This window comes from Urocitellus parryii, chromosome 5 (genome assembly GCF_045843805.1).
Source record: "Urocitellus parryii isolate mUroPar1 chromosome 5, mUroPar1.hap1, whole genome shotgun sequence".
In the NCBI taxonomy this organism is placed as follows: domain Eukaryota; kingdom Metazoa; phylum Chordata; class Mammalia; order Rodentia; family Sciuridae; genus Urocitellus; species Urocitellus parryii.
Window position 1 is genome coordinate 130,116,695 of NC_135535.1, and position 27,264 is coordinate 130,143,958.

At 49.4% G+C, this 27,264-nt stretch overlaps 1 protein-coding gene across 16 annotated transcripts; it reads left to right on the top strand.

Annotated features, from left to right (window-relative positions):
* The first annotated feature begins 541 nt into the window (after nt 1–541).
* On the top strand, nt 542–27,134 carry C5H10orf71 (chromosome 5 C10orf71 homolog). Of its 16 annotated transcripts, none has more exons than XM_026410825.2 (4): nt 542–977; nt 3,072–3,246; nt 19,156–19,258; nt 21,974–27,134. In XM_026410825.2, exon 4 carries the CDS (start codon nt 22,121–22,123, stop codon nt 26,432–26,434), a length of 4,314 nt encoding a protein of 1,437 aa, XP_026266610.2. In that variant the 5' UTR covers nt 542–977; nt 3,072–3,246; nt 19,156–19,258; nt 21,974–22,120; the 3' UTR covers nt 26,435–27,134. The 16 variants fall into 16 exon arrangements, with proteins under 16 accessions (XP_026266610.2, XP_026266618.2, XP_026266624.2 ...); XM_026410826.2 differs by lacking the exon at nt 542–977 and adding an exon at nt 1,704–1,721; XM_026410824.2 differs by lacking the exon at nt 542–977 and adding an exon at nt 1,942–2,128.
* Nucleotides 27,135–27,264: the final 130 nt, after the last annotated feature.

Here is a 27,264-nt window from a genome sequence, read left to right on the forward strand (position 1 = left end):
CAGGTCCCACGGGTAGAAGAATCAGGAGAGTTATCTCAGGTTATTTGGAGGAATGGGAGCTTCCAATAACCAGAAACAGAAATTAACTGCAGAAACCATTCTGCATGGCCCTCATTACCAACACTTGAACATATCTAATTAATACAGATGCAAAGCAGATTAAATTTGCTGTAAAATTAAGTTATTGATCATTATGCACATCGAGGTGATAACTAGGCCATTTCACCAGCACCATTAGGCAGAGATACCACTCCCACAGTGTTCCAGAGGCCCTGCTGAAAGCTGTGGCCACTGAAGACACTGCAAGCATGGGACACTGTAGCACACTGCCTGAGGACAGCTTTATTTATGCTCTTGCCGAATGTACAAGCGGGCCTTGTTTTTCTGGGCCATGAGGGAGCATGCTGGCTCACATAGTGTCCATGATTCTACATTTAGAATGGTGTCTTCATTCACATTCTTTCCACGCAGCTCACGGCTCCTGGACTGGAAGAGAGTGGTCACTTTGCCTGGGCCAGGCCCCAGGAACGATGCCAGCTCCCCACTCTGCAGACCCTGAGTCCCTGGTGTAGAGCCCAGCTGCACTCTTGGCTAGGGGTGGTCCATGCCCATGTGCCCACTGTAACTGTGGGACCCATGGCTCGGGGAAGGCGGAGGCATTTTCCAGGGGAAATTGGATTCTGCAGTGGTCAGCTGGGCTGAGGTTAGCTAGATGGAGCCTTGAGCCAAGCTCGGAGGGTCTTGCTGGGACAACTGTGCTTTCTTGTTCCACCCCGACCCCTCCTGCTGACGTTATTGACAAAGCTGCCTGCCACTGCCCAGCCCCCTGAATGTCCCTTCCCCTGGTCACCCTCAAGATTTTCTTTTCTCCGTCAACAGCGTGAGACAAACACCACCAGCTCCAGCTGCACTGCTCACCGTTACTAGGATCCTAAACCAGACATGAGGTCATGCTCTCCACCTGTGAGGAATTAAAAGTAAGCTGGGGAAGAAGGAAAACTGAGGCGGGGAGGAAAGCCAGTTAGGAAGAGCAGGGGCCTCAGCTGAGTGTGGCAGCTCCTGTTCCTAACAGCCTGTGTGACCTCCTGCGTGGAATGGGATTCAGTAATGCAAGATTTCCTACATCTGGGACAAAATGATTTGAGTCAGACACAGATGACATAGGAACTGGCTATAAAACTGTTTCCATGTTGTAATAGGGGAAAAAATTAGGCACTGTTGTTTTTCAGGTTTTATTGTTTACCATAAAGCTCTGTTCAAAAAAAAATTGACTTAAATGTTCTTTAAAGGACAATAGTAAGCAAATGATCTTACAGGTGATTGAGACTGCAGCAAAAGTGGTGAAAGAAAATTAATAAGTGGCTAACGTTTGGGAAGCTTTGTTAAACATGAGCATATTTATGTTCATGAGCAACTGTGAATCTCAATCCCACAGAGCCTAGGCACCCCCTCGACTAGGGTAAACTGACCCTCAAGAGCTGAAGTGATTTGACTGGTGCCAAAATGCTAGGAAATAACGGAGCCCAGATTCCAAATCCTATGTACTATTTTTTAATATTGGTTCATGTCTCAAGTTGGCTAATGTTGGTTTTGACAAGCAGGGGAGGTGGGTGCCGTGGGTAACATTAAGGGGTTCACTCTGGGCCTCTCTGAGTCATCTCTGAGTGCTGAGCAGGGAGCAGGTGCAGAAAGGCAATAGACAAGCCTCGCAGGAGGAGAAGGTCTGTATCTTCCTGGGGGGTGGGGGGGCCTGACACCTCGGTCTGCAAGACAATGAGGAGCTCTTCTTTCTGACTTAATGCAAATAAAAATATATAGACCTGGGTCTCTGTGACCCTGGCCACCAGCAGGTTCAAGACTGGAGGTGGTGGCAGATCCCAGTTGGGGCTGGGACAGAGGTTGCTGCCCTTGAGGAGCCCAGAGGAGCAGGAGGGGCAGTCCACAAATAGATCCAAAGATACAGTGCGATGCAGACTTCCAGGGGCTCTGAACACCACATGGAGTGGGACACCTGGTAGGGGCTGGTCGCCTCTGCTTTCTCAGGCCACAGGGAAGGGGAGCATGAAAAAGAATTTTTGGAAAAAAGAAATAAAAGAAGAAGAAGAATTTCTTGCATTAAATCCTGACAGTGAGTGGATCCTTACAGGGCAGTTTGGGGAGGGGAAGGAGGGTAACCTGGGAGACGGCACAGCACAAGCAAGCAAAAGCTTGGCAGATAGAAGTTTGGGGTTTGTAGGCAATTTGGGGGACAAGTGGCCCCAGGCCAAGACAGAAAGCATCCATGGAGAAGGCAGGCAGCAGTCCGTCTCAGGGTTGTAGGGTTAGCTGGGCTTAGGTTAGCTAGATGGAGCCTTGAGCCAATGGTCCTAGAGATGGAGAGGGGAGCCCTTGCTTGGCAGAAGGGATTTGTCCTCTGACACTCAGGCCTTACAAACAACTGGGCTTGCGGTGGCCAAGCTCCCCAAGTGGACACTTACCTTGCCTCTTCCCCGATTATTTCATATCGTTCTGCAACCCTCACCCTGAAACCCAGCCTGGCCTTCCTCCAGCCTGCAGCTGGGCAGATTATTTTGCTCCAAAAGCACGGCAGAGTACGGCTCCTTACTCGAGGAATGCAGGCTGTGGTCGTCCAGAGCCGATGATGAAACGGGCTATTTCTGCCCTGGGACATCAGCAGGCCTCCGGGCGCTGGCTCCAAGGCACACACTATCATGTTTTTAATGTTTCCCTAGACAAATGCTTTCTTTCCCACCTTGAGACATTTTTATTTGAATCTCAGTGCTGGAATAGCTTTAGAAAACATTGTGGATTGAAGTTGGAATAGTGGGGAGGGTCCAGCTCATCGGCAAGCAATTTCTCACTCCCCAAGTTATCTATTACCCGTGGCTGATCTGGATGTAAAAATAGCCGCTGAGGCTGTTTGTTTAATCTGACTGTTACTTGACACCACGCGGGTGTTGCAGTGTGGACCGTTCGCCTCTTCCCCACCAAGAACACCATTTGGTCTCTATTTAGGTAAGCTTCTCAGACTTCCAGTGTCTGGCCAACTTCTGGTCACTGATTTTCCTCAGGTGGGCAGGTTTGTGAGCCCTAGGAAGATTGGGTCTTCAGTCCACTGTCATCCCATCTCTGGGCAGCCCAGCTAAAGAGGGAAGAAGAAGTTCAGGCTGCTGGGCAGAGCCCGACGGCTCTCCGTTCCTAGGGAGGCCTGAAGAGCAAGCAGCTGAGACACGCGGAGAAGGGAAGGTACAGTCCACGCTTGCCCGGCTCCACGGGTAGGCAGGGAGTCCCAGCTCGTGGCAGGAGGAGCATTTGCTCTGGGAGGGCCGGTGGTGTGCTGGATGTGCAGGGCAGTGTGGGAGGCAAGGGCATGCTGAGCGCAGGGGTTCCCGGCATGCTGGATCGTACAGAAGACGTGGTGTATATAAATGCATGATTCTGCCCTCCCGTGCCGGCTGTCGGGCACTCTGCCCCTTCATGGCTAAGGAAGCACATGCCTGTGGATGGGTCCCAGTCCTTGTGTTGTATGGCAGTTGGAGATGGAGGTGGTGGCTCCCTTGTCTCCCCTGGTGCTAGGCCAGGCAGGATCATACCTGCTATAACAAAGAATGACAGTGGTTTTTGGAATATTCTGGCCTGTGGACCCGGAAAGCACATGTATGCCCAACCCAAAGCCTGTCTTCACACACCGGGGCCCAACGTAATATCATCCCATTTTCTGTTTTCTTTGTTGGAGAATTTGTGTGTGAGAAGAACAGTTCAGGATATGTGTGAAAAGCCAGATAGCCTTAAGAAAAATTATTATTTAGGACTTTAAAATACAAAATTATTGGAATCCCAGGGAGTAGATTAAACAAATGTGCCTGTGCAATGAAGTCCAGATTTCCAGCATTTGAGAATGCTTTACAACAGTGGTTGGTGAACTCTGTATGCCCTCTGGGCTCGGTGCCTGGTTTTGTAAATAAAGTTTTATTGGCACACAGCCATGCTCCTTCATTTACATATTGTCTGGCTGCTTTTACACCATACCTGCAGAGACCATATGGTCTGCAAAAGCGATATCATTTTCTACATGGACTTTTACAAACAAAGTTTGCAGAATGCTGTTATATAAAAAAAAAAAGCTTCTTGAGATAAGTCAATTTATACACTCACACCTCCAGCCCCCAAATAAAGCAATAAGTTTTTGCAGCCAGTAAAGCCTGTGAAGAGGACCCTTCAGGACCAGTGGCTGCCTGGCTCTCCGACCTCCTACCCCTGGGGCCAGTATTTCAGGTCTGGTAGTTACAGGAAATATTCAGTCTACTCTAGTGGCCCTGGGAGGGTAAGCTGTGCAGTCACCAGACGCACAACGTGTCTGTGTGGCCCAGGCTGAGCAGGGCAGATTGTGCTTATCGGGTAGTTTATAAATAGCCACCTCCGGGTGACCCAAGTCCAACCAGCGTCTGCCCCTGGGTCCTTGGGTTGGAAACAATTGTGCCTGCTCTTGGTAACCAGAAGCTCGTTGGAATGAGAGCGAGCCTGCTGGGGAAGAAGTGGGGCTGGTAGAACGCTGTGGCTTCCTGGAAGCAAAGGGCTCCCGCCCCCTGGAAACCCAGGGAGCCAGAGCTAGGCGGGGGAGGCAGGGAGAGCGCGCCTTCCATCCTTGGAGGAAGAGTGCATCCGTTCTCCTGCCTCTTCCAGGCAGTGTCTTGGTGTTCCCTGTCCCTTTGCTTCTGACCCTAAAGAGACCCCGGAGGCCTTTCCCGAAGAGGGAAAGCCCCATGTTTTGAAATAACCTGTTCCTCCAGTCTGCCACTGTCCGTAAGGAGGACCTGCCCAAGGCACCGAGGCTGGGCTGCCTTCTTTGTTGGCTCTTGGGGTTTTGCTCTGTCTGTCTGTCTAGGGTTAATGGAGAGACGCAGAGGGCTCTGAGGGAAGGGTACCTGGTTAGAGGCACACAGTGCTCACATTCACCAACAGGGTCCATGGAGGCTGCTGGGTCTTGTTTGGATTTGCAGTTGAGGATTTAAAGCCAATTTCACCAAACCAACCAATCCACAGCTCTAGAGCTCGACCTTAAGTTTCATTTAGTTAGTTAGAAAACCCCCCAAAGCCTCTTAGTTTCTGCTTGGTTCCCAGGGGTTCTGTGACATGAGCTGATGGGAGTGGCCAGAGGCAGGAGGCCAAGGGGTCCAACAAGGATCCTAGATCAAGACCTAAAGTGGAGCACGTGGAGCATAAGCTGGTGCTGAGGTGTGGCCGCCCAGCGTGAGGCATGCTGTTGTGGAACACGGCTGGATGTGTGACCGGTGCAGAGTAAGGCACAGCTCCTGAAGTCGGGTGGAGGGGAGAGGGACATTCTCTGGGAACATGGCTCATGAGAGTGGGAAGAAGCTTTCCATTCTCTGCTTGGCCAACCCTCCAGGGTCCAGCCCAGACAGGACTCAAGCTCAGCTCAGGCACCCAAGCTCCAGCAGGGCTCCCAACTCCAAAAACCATAGAATTTCCTCAGTGGGGGTCCAGGGCTTCTTTGAGCCTCATTCTCTTCTTTCCCTGCAACACCCCTTCTCCATTAGGCTCAGCTGCTAGGGACAGCAAGGCAAGGCTGAGGAAAGGATTTCGCCTCGGCCATCTCCCATCTCCAAGTCTTCACCTGAAGCTGGAGGAAGGCAGTAGGTAGGAAGATGCTTAGATTTGCTTGAAACGCCTCTCGAGGGGTGTCAGAGGCCCACGTCCCTCTTTCTCACTCCTTACCATGTCTGAAGGCTAAGCCCTCTCTGCAAGGACCAGGTCACACTGGTGCTGCCCCTTGGCTCTGTCCTGGGCCCCTGGACCACAGGCAGCCCCACCAGTTTATCCCCTTATGTGACCCTGTCTGGCCCTCTGAGAGGCAGGTCAAGCCTGAAGACTGCAGAAGTCAAGGGAACAGAGTTCAGAGCGGAGTTAAACCCACCATAGCAGAGCCATGTCTTGCCCTCAGTTCCCCGCCCCCACCACGTCCATCATAGCAATCACTGACTGCATTCCTCCTTTGCACCTACACAGGCACTTAGCATGTCTAGTTTTATTCTTGAGGTTATTCAGCTTGATAGGCTTTGTGATACTCTTCACAGGGGCAGGCACTGGCTCAGAGAGATTAAGTAACCTGCTCAAAGAAGCACAGCTAGTGAGAGGCTGAGATTAGAATTGGAGATCTGAGTCCAGAGCCTGTGTCTTTCCCAACTGCCTTCCTAGACTAGGGCTCACATCAGCACCCAATGGGCATGCTGGAAAGGAAGCCATGCCATTCATCCAAGAGTCAGAATCTTCTTAGGAAAAGCCATGTGTGCCTAGGAAAACACACATGTGTCAAAGGAGCCTCAACCTATCTCTTGTACTTCAGAAGCTGCCCAGGGCAGAGCAAGATTCCATACAGTGTCTCCAATGCCTGTGCTGGCCATACAGGTTCACAGGACAAATAGATCTGAGTCACAGGCCAGCTCTGCCTCTTCTCAGCAAGATTCCCGAGCCTCAGCTTTCTCCTCTGCAAATTGCAAACAATACCAGCCCCCATCTCAGAGGCACCTATGAGCATTAAATGAACAAATGCATGAAAAGCACCAGCCACATGAGAGAAGTTCAAGAACTGCTTTCTGCCCCCAATTGTCCTTTGGCAATTTTTTTTTTCTCCTGCTTAAGCTCCAACTTGGATCTCCACCTTCTAGAGGTCAACCAGGAAAAATTCTGATGCTTCAGAATTTAGCTGATTCATGCTATTGCTCAGCTGGTGAGCAGCTGGAACCAGGAAGGACTGACCCCATATGTCCATGGTGACCACTGGACATTTGCACACAACTATCCATAATTTCCTTCCCTCTGGTACTAAAGAAGGTCATGGATCTTTGCACCTTCAGTACACGGGATGGATGACCTAGTCCTAAGTGATCATGATGTTCCCACCTATGTAGCAATGCTTCAGAGTACACAGCCATCAGCCGGGATACCCTACTCTACCCCCACCATCCACTCCCGAGGACAAGAAAAGGGTTAAAACTTCAGGGTCACATTTACAGAAGTTGAATCTTAAACCTGAAGAGCAAGTGCAGTCGTCTGCATTTTAACGGTGCATACAAGCTTTCCTGATGTTGGTTAGGCGACTCCCTAAGAAATTCAGACATGCATTTCAAGGGGAGCATCATTCTAGATGCACACATGGGGGTCGCAGAGCCATCAAGGAGGAAAAGTGTGTTCTAGGCAGTGAGGGGGATGAATGGCTCACCAAGGCAGAGGAACCAGACCCCAGAGGGCAAACCCAGGAGGAGCCTCCAAGGCAGGAAGCCCTCTAGGGCTCTAGTCGGTCCCAGTCCAGGGACTTTTCCTGGTTTCTCTCTTCCTTTCATGTGGGGAAAGGCACAGCTATCCCTGTGACTCTCATGACCCCCTTGGCCCTGGATTAACTGTGTCATATGATGATAACAACAATGATGTCTATTCAAGAGTTGCTAGGAGCTTGTCTACTCCACAGACACAAGGACCCAGACACCTCACCCTCATGACAACCCCATGAAGCAGGTGCTATTTTTAGTCCCACTTTGCAGATGAGGAAACTGAGGCATACACAGCTAGTTCAGCCAAGATCCAAGCCCAACAGGGTCTGGCTTCAATCCAGGTCCTTCCCACTAGGTTATACTGTCCCCATCTGGGGTGACAAATGATGAGAACTGGCATTTGGTGAGCAGTTACTATGTGCTTCATACACATGAGCTCCTTTGACACACGTGACAATCCTGTTGGCAAGTGTTATTACTGCCAAAGTAGATATGTGATTCTCCCTGCACTGTCTGCTTCAAAAACCCTAGTCGATTCAGGCTGCAGTAACAAAAATACCATCAACTGGCAGCTTTATTTCTCACAGTTCTAGAGACTGGGAAATCCAAGATCAAGTGGCCAACAGCCCCAATATCTCATACTGGCTTGTTCCTCTTAGATGGTGCTTTCTTGCTATGTCTTCCCTAGGTGGGAAGAAGGCAAGAGAGCTCTCTGGGGCCCTTTCATAAAGGAACTGATCTCGATCATGGGGACTCCACCCATATGACCTACTCACCCCTGTAAAAGGCTCTATCTCGTGACACTTTCATGCTGGAGAGATCAGGGTTCAACATATGAATTTGGCAGGGGACCACGACAGACCCCAGCAGTCTCTAATCGGGGAAGTTTCCATATATCAAGTCCTCACTCTGCGAAAGTCTCTCTGGGTTCTTGTCACTTTTTACCTGTGTCCTTCACAACTACCCAGGGCAATAAGTACCAATTACTGTGGATGAATGAGCAGAGGCTGGGAGAGTCCCTGTGAGAGGCTGCCCAGGGCTGAGAGGTAGGAAGCTGCTCTGATTCTAAGCCTCACACTCTTTCCACCACCACCCTCTGCCCTGTGCCCAGGCTGCCCCCCCCCCTGGATGCTTGTGCACAGACTGGGAGCTAACGCTCTCCCCTAGCTCCTAGGAACAAGCTGTCCCATGAGTCCTCTGTCCTTCTGCCCTGTGGATCCAGCAACCTGCTCTACCCTTCTAGAGCACAGTCCCTCAGAGAGGGAGGCATTTCTAACTCATCTCTGCACCTCATGTATACATGCTCTACCCTGAGTCAGGCACCCTCTACCAAGAGCAGACAGGGCACAAGCCACAGTGGACCACAACCACTGCACCAAGTGGCCCAAGCAGCTATGACCAGTTCAAGTTCCAGTGCTACAGAAGCTTTCTTCAGGTGTGACCTCAGGCCTTGCAGCAACTTGGCCCCTGGGACTTACTGGAAATGTGAATGCTCTGGCCCCACCGGGAGGCCCTAGCAAGGCCCAGAAGTTTAACAAGCCCCCGGGACACTCTGGGACATTCAGGCCCTGACCTGACCCCGGCCTTAAGAAAGGAAAGGGGACAAGTTTCTGTCATTCTCCAGCTCAAGAGAAAACTCTCCAAGGAGCTTGTTCGCATCAGGGGGGACTACTGTTTTAAGCTACTTACCTTTCAGTTTAAAATCTTAGGTAGGCAGGCCTGGGTAGCCATGTCTGAAAGTTTGTACCTGCTATGAAAAAATCCACAAAGAAGGCAGATGTCATTCACCTCTCATGGCCATGTCAGTAACAGCTCTGAGCCCCATCCACCTCTTCTTTTACCCCATCCAAACCCACCCTACTGTCACGATCACACAGGTTGAAGAAAAGACAGTCACCATCTACCCACAAGTCCTCTGCCATCTCCTTCCCAGCCTCCAGCAGGGAGGTGAGAAGCTCTGACCCTGTGTGGAAGGGTTAGAAATCCCCAGAGGTGCTCTGGGTAGGGTCCCCTTCTCCTCATCCCAGATATGCACAGCTTCTAGGGGCCAGAGCAGCTCTCCCATCCATGGGAGAGCCAGGTCCAAAGACACCTTCTCTAGCAAAGGCTCCTGGTGAAAAGAATAACTGTGGGAGATAGAAGAGGAGGCGCCAGGAGAGAAGCTGCCACCCACTCCCTGCCCTGTGTGAACAGAGCAAGCACCCACTGCCTCTCTCGACCTTCCCTGCAATCAGAGGGGCACAGCTGGGCAGCCCAGAGACCTGGGCCTGAATCCTGACTCTGCTGTTCTTTGCCTGTGTGATCCTGAGAGAGTTCTTCAACCTCTCTGATCCTCAATTTTTCCACCTAAAATTCCTTTGGCACCAGCCCCGCCTAACTTCCCACTGTTATACTATTGAGTGAGATCATGGATAACGGAGTGTGAGATGGGGATCAGGAGGTCAATAAGCAGGAGGATACGCCTAAGTTACTGATGCTCAATGACAGATCTTCCACCTCTGTTTCCCTCCTGTCACCCAGCTCTGGGAGCCGTTTCTCACTGGGGGAATCCAGTCCATGGACAGTGTAGAGAACTCTGCAGCATTCCTGACCTCCCATGATTCCAGGGGACCCTGCCTACAACCTTGTCTCTCTGCCACACCCGACACACTACAGAGCTACCTGCCAAGGGTCCCCTCCCCACACTGACTCCCTTCCCAGAAGCTAGAGAGAGGATGATTGATGATGGACAGCCCTGCTCCCACCAATCCAAATGCCTCTTCTTCCAAGAAGCCCTCAGGTGGGCTCCTCCCTAGACAGGGCTCTTCAAGATGGAGTCCATCAGGTACAATCGTCCTTACCTACTAGAGGGCTTTCAGGGAGTATCAAGCTGCCTGGTTGGCCATTCCACTAGACCCAAGGTGTCCAAAGCAAGGCTGAAGCTTAAATTGAGTGGCTTGTCCAAATTCTCTCTGATTGTGAAGCTTTGAACCAGAGATTCCTGTGTCCTAGTCAATAAGGGCACCACAGGGTTCAAGGTCTTACACCCTGTGCTATGGAGTCCCAGGGGTGTTGAGTGGGACGCAGAGAATAGAAGGATTTCTGTGGTCAGACATCTTAAAACAAGCTCCAAGGAGACCTGAGGGTAAGAACAGGGGCTACAGGGCATGTTTGGGTTTGGATGGGAGATGAACCCAAAGGTTCCTGTGTGGACGCATGTTCAGAAGTGGGACTCAGAGATGTGATGGGAGGGCTCTGGCCTCGTCAGTGAATTAATCCATTGACAGGTTCATAATTGGGCAGCATTATTGGGAGATGCGGGAGGAGGCAGGGTCTCCTTCCTTGGAGGAAGTGGGTCCTAGAAGCCTTGCCCTGGAAGGATGTAGCGTGTCGTTGGCCCCTTCCTGTTCCTCCCAACTCCCGTGAGCACAGCAGCTTTCTCCTGCCAGGCCCTTCCACCATAATGTTCTGCCCCACCACAGGGCTAAAGCCAAGGAGCCAATGACCATGGACAGAAACTGCAGAGATACCTAAGGAGGCACCATGGTAACGCTGGAAGTGGGAGGGAGCACCCAGACACCCTGCCTTGGCCATGACCAGCCCCCAGGCCATAAGCACTGCGAGGAGTGATGGCGAACACCACCCTGCCTCCAGAAGTGAGCAGAAACGAGAATGAGGGTGGCCTCCTAGCTCACAGGTTAGCCTCTGTGGGTGAGATGATACCCCAATTAAAAGCAAGCATAGCCAGAGCCTGCTACCATTCAGGTGTGCCCCAGAGCCCACTGCACCTCAAAAGAGCCACCACCCACACTTCATCTCTACCTCAGGGTGTCAGGTTGGCTTCAGAAAATTGGTCAGAGCTACAGACCAACACCTTTGCTCCAGAGATCTGGATGAAACATTGCTCCAATTCTCTCTGATTGTGAAGCTTGTCAGGGGCCAGGCACAGAAGCTACAAATGGGTGGGTGTTAGAAGACCTGAGCCAGATGATTTTTCTTTTCTCCTGTGACTTCTCATTTCTCTGGAGACTAGGTCTTTCCCTGGGTCTGTGAGGCCAGGAACCAGGCATCCTTGCACCCACGTTAGACCAGGCCTGGCCTTCCCTGTGCCCGACTCCCTGGCTTCTAACTTCAGACTCTGCCCAGGTCTTAGCAACATTCAGGAACTAATGGGCAGATGATCCTTTCAGACATACAGACTGACGACCCAGGCAGAATCAGCCCCCAGGGAGACTGAGCTCCACACGAAAGCTCTTCCCAATGGTAGCAGAAGATGGGCAGCCACGGTGCCATACTGTCACAGGCAGTGCCATGAGCCGCTTTCTTCATCTAAGATCCCTGGAGTGACCTGGACTCCAAACAGCTGCAGAGTTTAAAGAGCCCTGCACATGCAACATTGTTTGTGGAAGACTCAGACTCTTATCAGGGTGTGCTAACATTGGGGTCCCCAAGACCAACCACCTTATATTCCTGGGACTGGACAAAGCCAGCCTGGCAAAGGAGCCTCATGTTCGGTTTGAAAGCCCTTAGCTTTTGCACTCCAGCTCCTGCCTCAAAGGTTAGTCGAGTCAGGACAGCCAGGACAGCCAGGCCAGGTTGCAGGCTGATGTACCTCCCCTTGGGGGCCAAATACCAGATCAGTGAAGCAAAATGGCTAAGCCAGATATGCAATGATACAGCTGCAAACCAAAGCTGCATTTTACATGGCAATAGAAGACAATTTGCAATCAGAGGCCAATGTGCTTTAACAAATCAACACGAGGATTCATCCAGTCCCACAAGGAAAGGGCACATCCTGCACATGGCTAATCTCCAGCACCAGAACAAGGTGTGGGGGGGGGGCACATAGTAGGTGCTCAGTGAGTAGTTATTGAATAAATAAATACATGAAAGATCTTCAAGTTCAGTTTGTGAGGGCCCACATTTTCTTCCAGGAGAGTCTTAATGAACTAGAAATTTTTTTAAAAATTCATGTTTTAGTTTTAGGTTGGCACAATGTCTTTATTTTATATCTATGTGGTGCTGAGGATTGAATCCAGTGCCTCATACATGCTAGGCGAGCACTCTACCACTGAGCCACAACCCCAGCCCAAACTAGATATTTTTGATTTCCAAAATCAAGAGGGGTTTTAAGGACAGTGAAATCACCGTATCAGGTGAATAGCCAAAGCAGAATCATCATGGGGCCAGAGAGCAGGACCCCAAGGTCACGGTGAGGCATGACCCGGCTCTGGCACTGGAGGCCTCTGTCACTCACTTATCCTGTGCAAAGGAAAGGACAGACTGCTAAATGTCCTCAGTGCCCCTCTCTGTAAGATGGGGAAGGAGGCTTATTTTACCAAGTTTTACTGGTGAACCAAGGAGGGCCTGTGGACCCAAAGCCTACTGCTCCATTGACATCTACCTGTGTCTGCTCCCTTCTCCTGAAGGCCCCCAACTAAGGAAGCCAATTTTGCCATTTTGACACTCATTGCTGTGGACCTTTTGTGTCCCCCAAATTCATATATTGAGATTCTAATTTCCAACAGAATGGTATTAGGAGGCAGACCCTGTCGGGGGGTGATTAGGTTAGTGGGGTGAGTCCTTATGATGTCCTCACAGCAGGAAGAGCGAGATCAGCAGACAGCAGATCTGTTAGCGTCTTCATCTTGAACTCTGCAGCCTCCAGAACTTTGAGAAAGAAATGCTCATTGTTTAAGCCACCCCGTCTATGGTATTTCAGCTCAAGCCAACTAAGATACTCACCTCCTAAAATACAGAATGAGGACAAGGACATTCCCTTTGAAACAGGAGGGCTGTTGGCCCTTGAACACAGAGGTCAAGAGCTTGGCCCAGGACTGGCCACCAAGTCCAGAGGAAGGGGCTGGCGTGGTGTGGGATAATGGAGGCTGTGTGTGCGTTCATAGTTAGAATGAGGCTTCAGGCTGCACAGAGGAACCACCCCAATTCACTACACTGAACCCCTTCTTAAGGCATGCCCAAGTCCCTGCCAAAAAAAACAAAAAAAAACAAAAAAAAACCACCCAGAAAGAACAGGAAAAGAAATCAAAGGAATCAATTCCAATTTGTTAGGGCCTTCTGGGTGTGATAAAGCCAACCTCTGTCATTTCCACTGTCTTCCTGCTTCCCCTTTACTGAGAAGTGAAAACACCATTCAATTAATGTAATTAGATCTACCCAGAGATCTTGGGCTCAAAAACCACACTATAGGCAAGTGGTCAAAGCCAGCAGCCAAGCAAACCCCAATGGCTTCCTGTGGAAAGGCAGAGAAGGACGAAAAGCAGCAGGAAATGGCAGCTCAGAAGCATGGCCTGGGCCAGAGAGTCAGCCCTCCCAGCTCTGCAGGGTGCAGCCCTGAGGCCACAGAGCATCAGAGCCCTCCTAGGACCACTTGTCAATCAGTACTTCCACTCCAGGAGTTGCCACCAAAAGCGGAGCAGAGAAGACCCTTGGGAGGGGATATGACAATGAAATCAACACCCTCCTTTTGTCCACCAGGCCCTCCAATTCCTCATGCACTCCAGCCCAGAAGCGGAAAGCTGGTGGAGGGTGTCTCCCAGGAAACACCCTCTGAATCCTGAGCCCAGGGGCCAGAAGTTCAAGGTTTCCTCCTGGAGAAAGTGCAGGGTAGTCAAGTGGCAAACCCAAGCTGAGTTTCAGCCCTAATTCTTTTTCTTTACATGCTGTGTGACACAGAGCGATATTTGGTACCTCTCTGGGCTTCATTTCTCCACTAGAAAACGATGACCAGGCACACTCCACCCTCCTAAAAGAGCTTGTGAGAATCAAACAGGATAGTGAATGTCAACATGGGTCATGAGCCATCACTGTCACTGTGTCATCTCAGAATTGACACATCTTACTGGCTTCTACTGATGGTGATCCACTTTGGGTGCTAAGAGTTGATGAGGCCCTTGGGTTATCGGTTTTAAAACAAAAATAAACAGGAAGTCCAGGGGAATTTGAATTTCAGATGACTAATTTTTTATCCCACATGTTGCATGAGGTCTCCAGTTTTTAGTAAACTTGATACACTTTTTAAGAATGTATCATTTATCTGAAATTCACACTTCACTGAGTGTCTCGACTTTTTAACTTTCTCAATCTGGTGAGGACCCCAGGACCACAAAGCCCTGGGTCCGAGGCCCTGGGTCCCAAGCCCTGCTCTAACACTCACCAAAGACAGAAAATATTTTTGTCACCTCTCTGAGGCTCCATTGTCTCATCTCACAATGATAATGCACAGTCACATCAGGGATGGTGCCTGATCTGGACCCTCCAGGGTCACCCATCAGGGCTTGGTCTATGGGACCCTCACTCCTCAGTTGGAGGGCTCAAAGCAGTAGCTCTATGGGATGTATATGGAATGGGGCCTGGCACAGAGGGGCTGGCATGCAGGAGTCGTCTCCCATGGCCACTTCCTGCGCTCACAGCCTGGAATGCCTGAGGGTCTGGGAGGGACCAGCAGAAATTGGCCTGTGTGACATTCACTGGCCTGAGATGATAGGCGGCCGAGAGCCCCAAGGGAGACGTGGAGAACGAGGAGTGGCTGAGCTCTCAGCCCTTCCTCCATCTGTATGCCACACACTCCAGCAAACCTCTGTCATCATATCCTTGTGGCCAGAGAGAAGTGCTCTCAGCAACAGCAGCTGGACACTTTAACAAAGGACGACCACACAGCAGACACCATGTCAGTCAAAGATGGACGAGGCCAGAGCCCCCTCCAACGGTCTCAAAATCTAGTTGGAGTGATGGAGTCATAGCAGGAAAAAAGTAGAATTAAAAAGTAATTTAAAAAAGGACTCTAAGGAATAGGAGGAAGTGGTCAGTAGCAGAGCCAGGGACATTCCAGGCAGAAGGACTACCACTCAGAGGAGCCAGTCCAGACACATCCAGTGCGTCACAACTGGAAGTAGAGAGCATGGAGGTCCCCTCCAAGAAGCTCTTGAGGTCATGCATATGCATTTGTGAGGGATTGGGAGAGAGGGGAAATACCATATCTGCAAAAAAACCACCCACACTGGTCCATGACAGTACACCAGCGCCGTGCAGTATGGCGTTCCAAAAGAGCATCACATGAGAAAACATTTTGGACAAGTGATAACTAGGCAAAGGGTGCTCATCTTGAGAAAAGGCTGGTTTGTGGGGAGGTGGGCTCAGATTTGGCTTCTTTGACATACTCTGATTCACAAGGAGAAGACAAAACATGTTCATCAAGTGTGGCTCTCCCACCTCAAGACTCTGTCCTCAGTGCCCCCCACCCCCCCCCGAGCGCATATTCACCACGAGTGTCACCAGTCCACCCATTTCTCCCAGGGATCCTGTTTCCCCTTGTGTCCTGTGAGGTTTTGTAAAGCCTGCTCGTCCTGATGCCAGCTTGCTCTATGTCCCGTGTCACAGCATGGGGGACTGGAAGTCTGTAGAAGAGAATGCTGTTGAGTTCGGCAGGGTTGGGTTTCACAGGGCAGAGGCAAACATCTCATCTGTTGATGCCCATCATTCACATCATGTATCATTTGATGAGCCTGTGCAATGGCGCTGTAAACAACCCCATTAACCCATGAAACTCCAAGTTGCCAATTCTACAAAGATTTCAATGAAAGTGATACAGTTGCCTTGCAATAGGTTACAAGTAATAATCTAGAGCTTATATGCTAACTAATAATATTAACAATTAAAATTAGTACATCATACCATGAATGACATACTACATTGAAGTTTTTATAGTGTTCTACATCTGGGATGAGGGACAAAATGGGGTGTATTTAATAGTAGTTACTAGACACTGGCCCTCAGAGCATCTCAAAACCACTTCCCAATTGGAACATGAAAAACAGGGAAATGGCAAAGTCATGAAATTGCTACTTCTCCCTGATATAAATGTTGATCAATATTGAAACTCAGTCCTAACTTAGTGGTGTGAATGGAGGTCTTCTACCCAGCCAGCCTGTGAACACTCTATAAGAATAATCGGGTTCACCCACTTCCATCTTTGACCACAGATAAATTTTATGTGTTTTAGGACTTGGAAGCAAAAAAAGTAATTAAAATTCATTTGGATTCAAAATCACTAATTTGGAATTTGTGATCACGCTACAATTACTAGATTATATTTGACTCAATAAAATAAATCCTGCTAAGTCAATCAATAGCATGAATCATATCATGGGGCAGAGATTTTCTCATGTATTTAAGAGATATCTCATGCTGTGCACATGAGCTAGACAGATGAGCACCCAGGCTAACAGGACAGATAAGTGTCAAATAACAAACCAATAAGTTAAGTAGCTGCAATTTTGTTAAGTGCTGCAAAGGAGATGGCTATAACCTATTTTAAAAGTACTGATGGGAGCACTTGAAATAGCCTGAGGAGTTGAAGGTAGCCTAGGCTTTGAAGTATATGTAGGAGTTAACTAGGTAACGGAAAAGAAGGAGGTAAACCAGGCAGAGAGAACAACATGTGCAAAGGTCCCAAGACAGGAAGTCATATAACATGTAGAAGAAGCTGGGAAAAGGCCAGGGTAGCTGGAAGGCAACCATGAAGGGGAGAAGAGTTCAAGATGGGGAGGAAAGGGAGATTCCTTCTTAGGAAGATTAATTTTCACTCTTGAAAACTGGGAAGGCATGGAGAGTTCTAAGCAAGAGCTTGGTAAGAGCAGATTTGATTTCTAGAAGCTACATCTGGGTGGATGAATATGGGCTCCTGCAGAAGTCCAAGGAAGACACAACAGCTGCTTGGGCCACATGGTGACCATGGAGATGGAGACCAGCATATTGGGGCCAAGAGACCCTTAAAGATGAAACTTGCAGAACTTGGAAATGGTTTGGGGAGGGAGAGGCTCAGGGAGGAGAGAAAGGGAGAAGTCGTAGGAGATTCTCAGATTTGTGAGATCTCCAGCGAGAGAACAGGCTGATGGGAGTATGAAGGCCTAGAAGACACCGGCAGAGAGCTGTCCACTGGGCAGTTGGAGATGTGGATGGCAAATGGCCTGGGTGCAAAATCAGTGTGTGGATGTGTCTGCTAAGACCAGCTGTGGATGAGATCACCCATGTCCACACTGCAGAGCAAGAAGAGAAGCCCGAGTGCTGGGAGCCAAGGAAACCCAACCATCAAGGAGAGGAAGACAAGAGGCCGACCAGCCGGACAGGGAAGGAGAAGTAAAAAGTCAAGGTCCCTCACAAGAAGACAGTGCCCAATAGTCTTGACTGCAATGGAGAAGTCATTCAGCAAACATGAGTCATTGGAAGACTCATCTGGGCCAAGCAGAGGGGCTGATGATGAGTGGTACCAAGCGGAGCAAGGAGGGTTAAGGAAATAATGAAGTTAAGAGTGGGACAGGAGTTGAGAAGAAAACTGCTTTTGAAAGCCATAGACACACGTAAGGAATTTATCACGCTTGTGATTAAGTATTTACTTTTGTTTCTGCGTGTTCATTGGATCAGATTTCAAGACCTTGTTTCTAACATGATTCAGCCCTATACAGCTTAACCTCAGTCACATCATCTGAAGATTCACCCTCCTACCTGCAAAGGGCTCTGTAAGCCACCATTTCACCAACTCAGGTTGGCTTCCTTCAAATAGCTCAAAATAGTGAGCAGGACAGGGAGAGCCCAAGCACAAAGCAATAGGTACGCTGAATGTCCACACTACAACTACCACGTCATTCCACTCCTGTGGAAATGTGCCCAAATGTGACAAAAATTGTCCAATTATCCTTCTTCTTCAGTGATATCTCAGTGTGCAAACGTGTCAATCTGAATTTTACAAATGGCCTTAAGATCCAAGGTCATGGTCTTTTTCACTAAAATTTCCATTATCTTGCTCCTTTGTTTCCTGTGCCTCCATTTTCCATCCAGGAAACACTAATCAGAATTAAGATAGCCAATTCAGAGCATTGCCACAAATATGGAGCTTCTGTGTTGATATGCTCAGCCTACAAAGACATGTAAGACCCTCGTCCAGGATTCAAGAAACTTTCTAGTTGAGGAGAAAAAGAAGCAATCATTGATTTCTAAAGCATATGGGTTCTGATATATGACCCACGACAATACAGCATGAGCTATGGGAAAGGTAGCCCCAGTATGATGTGGGGACAGGAAGGAGCCCATCCAAGTCAGTCTGGGGAGTCAGGATGGGGCCTCACCGTATGGTGGCAGAAACATAGCACCTCTGTAATTCTCTAAAGAAACATACTCCCCAAATTTGAGTTATTATGATTATTAATATTATTAATAAACTATCTTAGGCTAGATTAATATCCAGGAGCTACAGTCTGGGGAAGGTCTTGTGAAAGCCCCAGGGGTCTGCATTTAACATTTGCATAGTGAGTTTATTTTAATTAGTTTACACTTCATCCTGAGCACTCTGAAAATTCTCCTGGGCAGCTTTTTGGTTCTTTTAGCTGTCAAAATAGATACTCAAGCCTCCTGCCAACAATAAATCGAACAACGTGCTGCTGCTGGCTGAGTGGACTTGAGTTTGGCCACTCTACTTCCTATTTCCCATAAAAATCTAAGTTATTCATTCAGTGGGAAAAGGGCCTTTGCTCAGATTTTACTAGCAAAAAAAAAAAAAATCACAACTGGGTCAAATATATTAGAAATCCCAGAGGTTTAAAACCATTTCTGAAAATTTCTTGAGCCATCAACAAGTTCATCAATATTAGAAGAAATAAATTAAATTTGTGTTACGATTTTTGCAAAAAAAAAAAAAGCCTATGTTTGGAATTTTGTTGAGTTCAAATATGGATTTAAAACAAACAAAGAAGAGATTGAAGGCCAACTGCCAGCTATATTACTGACATTTAAAGATAGCTTTCCCACCTAGCATGTTATTGGCCTCTGGTCAATTGGGTTCCACTAAAATTATTTTTCCTCCTCTTTCTAGATGGGCAGTGATGACACCAAATATAAGCTTTAAAAGAAGTTTTAAAACTACAGATCCTAAAACGCAGCAAGGCAGACACCCACAGCCCCCACTAATGTAGCAGGTATGTGTGTTCTGTGACTGTAAGAAATACCTAAGACAATCAACTTAAAAAGATGAAAAGTTTACCTTGGCTCACCATTTGGGATGTTTTAGTCTGTGGTCGGTCAGGCCCCATGGCTTTTGCTCTGTGGCAAAGCAGCACATTATGGTGGGAGCACATAGCAGAGGAGGATAATCATCTCATCCTCCTGTGCGAAAGGAGAAAGGAAGAGGAGGGGCCAGGATCCCAAAATCCTCTTTAAGGGCACACCCCCAATGACCTAACCTCTCATTAGCACCCCCCTCTTAAAGTTTCTACCACCTCCCAATAGTGTCCAGCCAAGGACTATGACTTAACACATGGGCCTTTGGAGAATATTTCAGATCCAAACCAAAGCAATACGGAACGAACCCAAAAGCCAGGAAAACACTTTCTGTGACACCAGAAACACTTTCTGTAGTTGGCCACTGTGCTGAAGGGTACCAATGTGTAGTGAGAGAATGAGGCCAACATCATGAGAGTCTCCTATGACTCCAGATACTCCAAATCAGAACTGGAAAAATTACCTGAAGACTCTGGGAGGGAAGGCATCTCTCTTATTGCTGAGGCAGAAGTGAGGTGGTTATTTTCTGAATGCTCTATCAGTGAACATCCTTCACCGCTCTTTGGAATGACAATGTAAATCCAAGGTCAGTTAGAGTTCTTTGACCACAGGCAAAGGGGGGACAAGGTGAGGGACCAGGCAGCTCCAGTGCATACTGAAAGCTCCCCTGCAGAGAAGAATGAATGCCCAAGCCCATTTCCATCCTTGCATGACTCCCAAAGAAACGGCACAGCACAGGGCCCTGCCCTGAGTATCACATCCACATGGGGAGCCCTGGCAGCTCCTTGACTTTCATACCCCAAGTCTAAACATAGTGGCAGGGAGAAGAAATGCCCCAAAAGATATCAAGTGTTTTTACACAGAGAGGGATAGAAGCTGAATGTTCAAAAAATATAAAGAGTTCCTGTAAATATAATAGTAAGGGGCATTTGATTAGCTAGGGACCATTTACTTAACTCTAAGATGCTAGGTTTATCTGCAACTATCTTATTTCCATCTTAATGTGGAAGTGTAGGAACACCAGTATTACTGAGTCCATTATTTATCATTACCAAGATCAAAGTCCCAGCATTCAGGATACCAGGAGACTCCCTGACTGTATTAACAGGACCTCAAGGAGCAGAAAACCTGATTTATGGTAGCAACCATTAATTTTCCTCTCAACCCTGATAACACAAACCTCAGAGTGTGTTTGTCACTCTGCAGTACTACTGGGGACCTGGGGCTACTCAACTGCCATCCTCAGCAAGTTGGACTTTGGTGGTCATGGGTTGTCCTTCAGGGTTGCAAAGTGAATGCCTCATGTTATGGTTGAATGGCACCCCCCAAAAAATTCATATGTTGAAGTTCCAACCTCCAATACTTCATATGGAAATAGAGCTATTACTGATATAATTAGATAGGATGAGGACATTGGGAAGGGTACTAAGGTACAAATCAAGTTTGGCTGATGTCCTCATAAAAAAGGGAAATTGGGACACAGAGACAAGCATGGAGGGAAGATAATGTTAACAGACACAGGAAGAGGACAGCATCTAAGCACCAACAAAGGAGGTCGGCCCTCAGAAGGAACCAAACCTGCTGACACCTCAGTTTTGGACCTCCATTTTCCAAAACTGAGAAACAATGTATTTCTATTTTTTTTTAAATATTTTTGTAATTGTAGTTGGACACAATAACTTTATTTTATTTATTTATTTATATGTGGTGCTGAGGATCAAACTCAGGACCATGCACGTGCAAGGGAGCATTCTACCACCAAGCCATAACCTGTATTTCTATTTTTTAAGCATCAGAATATGATACTTTGTTAGGGCATCATAGCAAATACACAGTTTCAGGCTTCCTGTCTACATTCAAAGAAGGAAGAATGGGAACCAAAAGGACTTGTTCCTTTAATCAGAAAGAAAGGGACATTCCCCCAGATATCTGGCTGTTTCCATCCCTGTGGCCAGAACCACATACATACTCTAGCCATGCCAGCTGCATGGGAGTCTGTGCCATGAGGTTATATCTCATCATGATTTTAATTCGCATATCCCCAATGATTAATGATCTTGAGCACATTTTCCTATACCTATTGGCCACTTGTAGTTTGTTTGCTTGTTTGTTTGTTTTGAGAAATATCTATTCAGTTCATTTATCAATTTCTTGATCAGATCATTTGTTCTTTTTTATATTATTTTTACTATTGAGTTGAAAGATTTCTTTGTGTATTTTGGATATTAATCCTTTATCAGATGTATAGCTCATAAATATTTCCTCCCATTCCACAGCTTGCCTTTTCATTTTGCTGCTTTCTTTGCTACACAAAAGTTTTATTTGATCCTACTTGTCCATTTTTGCATTCATTCCCTGGGATCTCTCAGTCATTTTTCTCTCTTAAGTCTTTCAAAGATGAGGCTCACCTGCATTATGGAGGATAATATGCTTTACCCAGAGTCTATTGACTTTAATGTTAATCACATCTAAAAAATACTGTCCTAGCAACATCTAGACTGGTTTTTAACAAAAACTATGTGCAATGGACTAGCCATGTTGACATATAAAATTAACCATCACAGAATGTAGTTCTTGTCCAAAGCTATTAAGCAGGATGTCCTGTTCATACCATGCACTTCTTTCTTCTGCAGAGAAAAATAATCCTCACTTTGTAATTGTAACTGGTCAACAAGAAGCTCTAATTTTGTGGGAAGTGGTCTGCACCTACTCCTTGCCAGAATCATCACCCAAAGGCACCCACCAGCTGGCAGAGACAATCTTCCTAGAGCCAACAGACGATGCAGGGGAACAAGAAGTGCACAGACGGGTTCAGCGACTCCTCCAGCATCGGTAGCGTGTTGGATGATGCAGACAGGGAGGTAAGCAACCTCACAGACCGGGCGTTCCGGAGCTTGTGCATCTCAGAGGATGCATCCTTCCATGATTCCAATCTGTCCCCAGATATCACCCATCAGGTGTTTGGGACTTTCCATCAGGGAACAGTGAGCCACACCCACAGAAAAAGTGGCATTTGGAGCCAGCTTCCGTCACAAGGTACAGAGCATGCAGGCTGGGCAGCCACCTTCCAACAGCTACCCAAGTATGTTCAAGGGGAGGAGAAGTACCCCAAAAGCAGCCCCCCACCAACACCATCCCAGAGGAGACTGGAGATGCCAGTTTCTGGCTTGAGGAGCAGCAACAAGCCTGTTTCCAAAGTATCATCGCTAATCAAGTCTTTCGACAGGACTGAGAGCCAACACTGTGATAGCAGACCTCCCACCAGCAAGCCTCCAGCTCTCAAAAATCCTTCCAAGTTTGCCCCTCTTCCAGACAGTGGTGTCAACTTCTGCTTTGATTCTGCTTTTCTGACTGTCAGGAGGGTTCCTGCTGAAGTCTCCAACGCCCATCAGAACAGCCTCCAGCCTGGAAGGAACCACGGAGAACAAGAGTCGCCTAAGAATCCTGAAATGGCCTGTCATGGCTCCGGCAGCTTCCTCCCCAAACCTGACAACTCAGCCAGCTCATTTGAGTCAAGATTCCCCTCTCCACCCCACAAGCCAGCCAAGGCTGAACCCGTAAGAGGCAAGGAGTGGGCTCACAAAGGGACTTTTCTGCACAGTGAAAACAGTGCTTTTGAGTCATGGAACGCCCATCAACCAAAGCTGCTCAAGAGAAAGGACATCGCAGAAACCATCCCAGAAAGCAAAGTCCCCAAACATTATGAGGAAACGCCCTTGTCAAGAGAACCTTATACCCTTGAGCACAAAGTCTCTCCCTGCCCTGTTCGGGCCAGCTGCACTCAGGAAGAAAGCAGATTAGCAGCAGGGGCTCTGTCCACATCTGGACCCTGGGGCTGCAGAGATCCAGGACCCCCAGTATTCCCTGCAGAGGGAAAAGCTTCCAGCTCACAGCCTGACCCTCAGCTGAAGTCAACCCAGCCTCCATGGAGGAAACCAAAAACTGGCAAAGGAGGTAAAGAAAGTCTTCAAGACACTTTGGAGGAAAAGAAACAGACCAACAGGAGAGGCCCACCTCTGCATTCAAAGCACAAGCTCCAGGGGCAATTCCCAGAAGATGAGGCTCTGGGAATGCCTGGGGACCCTAATGAGCAGTACAGTCCTCCTTTTAATATCAGTAAGCTCCTGACCCCCATTATACCCACCAAGCATGTCCTGGAATCATCAGACACCCAGTCAGGGGAGATAAGCCCATCCCCCACAGGACAGCTGAACGGATACCAGGAGAAGGAGCCCAGTGAATGTCAGTCAAGAGACAGCTACAAATCCAAAGCACCCAGTCTGCTGTTTAACCTCAAGGATGTGCGGAAGCGTGTTAAGAGTACATACAGTCCCTCACCTCTTTTGAAAGGCTTCGATGAGAAAACCAGAATTAAAACTGATGGCAAGCAAGAACCTGTGAGCAATGGGATCATCCTCTCCAATGGACTTGAAGAAAGCCCTCCTAGTGAACTTTCTAAGGAGAGACCAGCCAATGTCCCTGGTGCATCACATAGCGGTACTCAGAAGGACCCTACCACAGACCCCAGTGAGTCCTCTGCAGACAATCACCTCACCCTCAGCTCACCTCCAACTATCACCAAAGCCCTCTGTGTCAATGGGGAGGCTGTAGAAAGGAGCAGCGATGGGAAGGAAGATGCCAACGGAGAGGCAGAGCTGTGTCCCACCAGGCCAGGCTGGAGTCCAGACTCCAGGGAACGCCGCCCCAGGAAGCACCTCTCCTTGAAACTTTGCAATAGGGAGCTTGAGGCCGGACAGGCTGCAGAGCAAACCAAGAGCCATCAGCTGGAGAACAGGCTCTCAAGATCCATCTCCCAAGAGACAGAGCCAGAGAGAGACCTAAGACTTCAGAACCCACTCCTGAACCAGAAATTCTCCCCAGGGCCCCTATCCCCCGAGGAGGAGGATGTGTTTTACAGCGACACCCAGTCGGATTTTATGCCAAGCCTCCAAAGTAAGGCCAAATTCAGCACCAGCTCTTCAGATCAATCCTTTGCCTCATTTGATGATCAACAGAAGTCGTGGTTTACTGAGAGCCAGCGGGAAGACAAGAAGAATGATGTGAGTGCAGGTGACAGTGAGAAGGAAGAGAAGGAAAAGGTGATGGGGAAAGATGAGCGACAGCACTGTGCTTTAGGAAACGGACACGTGTTCATGGAGGAGCACAGCCAGGGGGAAGCACTGCAGAGAGAAGAGGAAGGTCTGTGTGGAGGGAGACCCAGGAAGGCATCGATGGAAGAAGGAAATTTCAGAGGCTCTTGGATTGGGGGAAATAAGGACATGGCCCTTTCACATGCCAAAGACCCCACCCCGTCTCCATCTTCTGCTACAAACAAGCACAAACTGTTCACGATCAAAGACAACACCCTTAGGGCCACCCCTGTGATCAAACCTATCATTCTGCCTCTTCTGCGGACTGTGTCCTCAGAGGACTCACTTGGCAGTAGCCACAAAGAAGAAGAATTACCCAGGCAAGAGTGGAGTGAAGATGCTGCTGGTCTCTGTGCCCATGAAAGCCAGGAAATGCCCAGCACCCTGACATCCACTAATATGCAGGGCACTCACTTGAAGCACATGGCCTGTGAAGGCCTAGAAGACGATGGGCAGGTATTCAGTGCAGCCAGGATAGATAACTCCCAACCGGCCCTGAAGGGGAATTTCCCATCTCCATCACCCGTGGGAGAGGGGGTCAGGATGAGGCCACCCCCAGAAGCCGCACATGAAATCATGGCAAGCGATGGCAAGAGCAGGCCCACAGCCTCAGGGAGGCTGGTTGCTCCACCCGATATCCCCAGGATTGCTCTACCAGAGGACGATTTAGAAGACGAGCGCCCCCTGCAGTCACCTGGCACTTGTTGGGAAGAGCAGGAACAGAGACAAGGCTTCCAAAGTCACTTTTTGTCTGCCCCCAGAGCAGGGCCCCCTGGGAGAAGAACCGTCCCTGGTGAGACGGCAACCTCCCCCAATCCCAGCTCCCTGGGAGAGAGCAGCGCGTGCTCCCCGGCCACCAGCAGTGTTTGGGATGATGTTTCCCAGGCTCCTGAGGAACTGGGTCCTCCGGAGGAGCCTCCCCGGGCCAGCCCCTGGGCGAGCCCGGGTCCTGCCAGGCTGACTCGGCGGGAGGACCTGACGCACGGCGTCGTGTGGGAGGACAGCTCCGACCCCCAACTGGAGCCGGAGGCAGAAGACCTCCGGACCATCTCTCCTCGAGGTGCACTGCTGGACGTGGCCACCAGCTCAGCAGCCCCTCTTGAGAAACCAGAGCCACCGGCTCATCTGGAGAGGGCCGCCGGCAAGCCACCGGCAGTCCCCCCCAAAACGGAGAAGGCCCTGCGACGGGCCAAGAAACTAGCAAGCAAGAGGAGGAAGACCGACCTGGTGCAGGAGAAGCAGAGCGAGTTCTGGGAGGGAAAACCCTGCGCGGAGGACTCGCAGCGGACAGAGCAGCGGACAGAGCGAAGGCCGCTGTCACCTGGAGAGAGGTCCCGCGCCAGGTTCCCTGTGGTCCGCTCCTTGCCTCCTCCCGTGCATCGCCACTCAGTGTCCGGGGTCTCTGAGCCTGTGGGGAGGCGGCCTTGGGGGCCCCAGCCCCTCACGCCCCTGCCCGCTTACCCCGCCACCCAGAAGGTCCTTCAGGATCCCCAGTCTGGAGAATACTTCCTCTTTGACTTGCCGCTCCAGGTGAAAATCAAGACCTTCTACGACCCAGAGACTGGCAAGTATGTTAAGGTCTCCGTTCCATCCTCTGAGGGGACCTCCCCTGAGCCGCCCCTGCAGGATGCCCTGGCTGCTCCCTACCTGCTGTACCCTGGCTTCCGGCCCGTGCCAGTGACCGCCCTGATGCCTCTGCGCTGCTCCTCCCAGCTGTCTGCCCCCACCTTCCTCAGGCAAGGCCCCCGTGCCAGGCCCCAGAGCGCCCACGAGGCTGGACTACAACAGATCCCTGGGCCTCAGGGCGACTCCACTCAGCATGCTGCTGCCCAGCGCCCCCGGGGACCGCCCCGGAGCACAGAGGAGGAGGGCGCAGAAGCTCCAGGCCTGGGCATCATCTCCACTGACGACCTGGAAGACTTTGCCACTGAAGGCATTTCTTGAGAATTGCATCAGAGGGACCCCCACTCTCACCCCTCCTCCCAAAAAAACAAAAGAGCTTACATCCATTCTCCCAACAGGCAAACACACACACACACACACACACACACACACACACACACACACACACACTTTCACTTATAGCCCTTCTAGATCCCAAAAACCCCAAAGGAAGTAGAGATCCCAAGAACCCCATGTGAAATGCTCCCTTGTGGTACCTCTGAGAGAGGGTCACTGCTGGCATGACCAGGTCCCCTCTCCTCCACACACCTTTTCAGATTTTCCCACTCCTTTCCTCTTTTCCTGGTCATCCCTGCCCTTCTGTGGCCCTGCATCAGGGTGGCACAGGATGCTGTCCCCCTAACAGCTGCTGGGCTCCTGCACCACTCTCTCCTTCTCAAGGGTGGGCTTGCTTGGTGACCACCCCCCCCAAAAAAATGCTGATCCCTGCTGGGAGCAGGAAGCACCCCAGCAGACTGCCCACCGCCCACTGCACAAGGTCAGGCATGACACACAATGGCCAGGTTCCAGGTCACCCCAAGTGGAACAGGCTGAGGACTGTCCCAAGGCAACATTGCGGAAATGATTATTGGCATGGAATGGGTTTTCTTCATCCAAAGAAACTTGCCTCTGGAAGTTATTTTCTGATAAGGAAAAGGCTACTATTTAAAAAGTGAAATAAGTTTGCCAATGTGGTTCTGTCTCTGGTCTCCTTGTCTTTCTTCTGTGGATGGGTGGTCTGGGCTAACGGGTAAAGAGCCTGTACCCTCCAGGCCTTCCATGGAGTCTTCCATGGCAGCCATGGACCACACGAGATCCTTATGTTTGAAGAG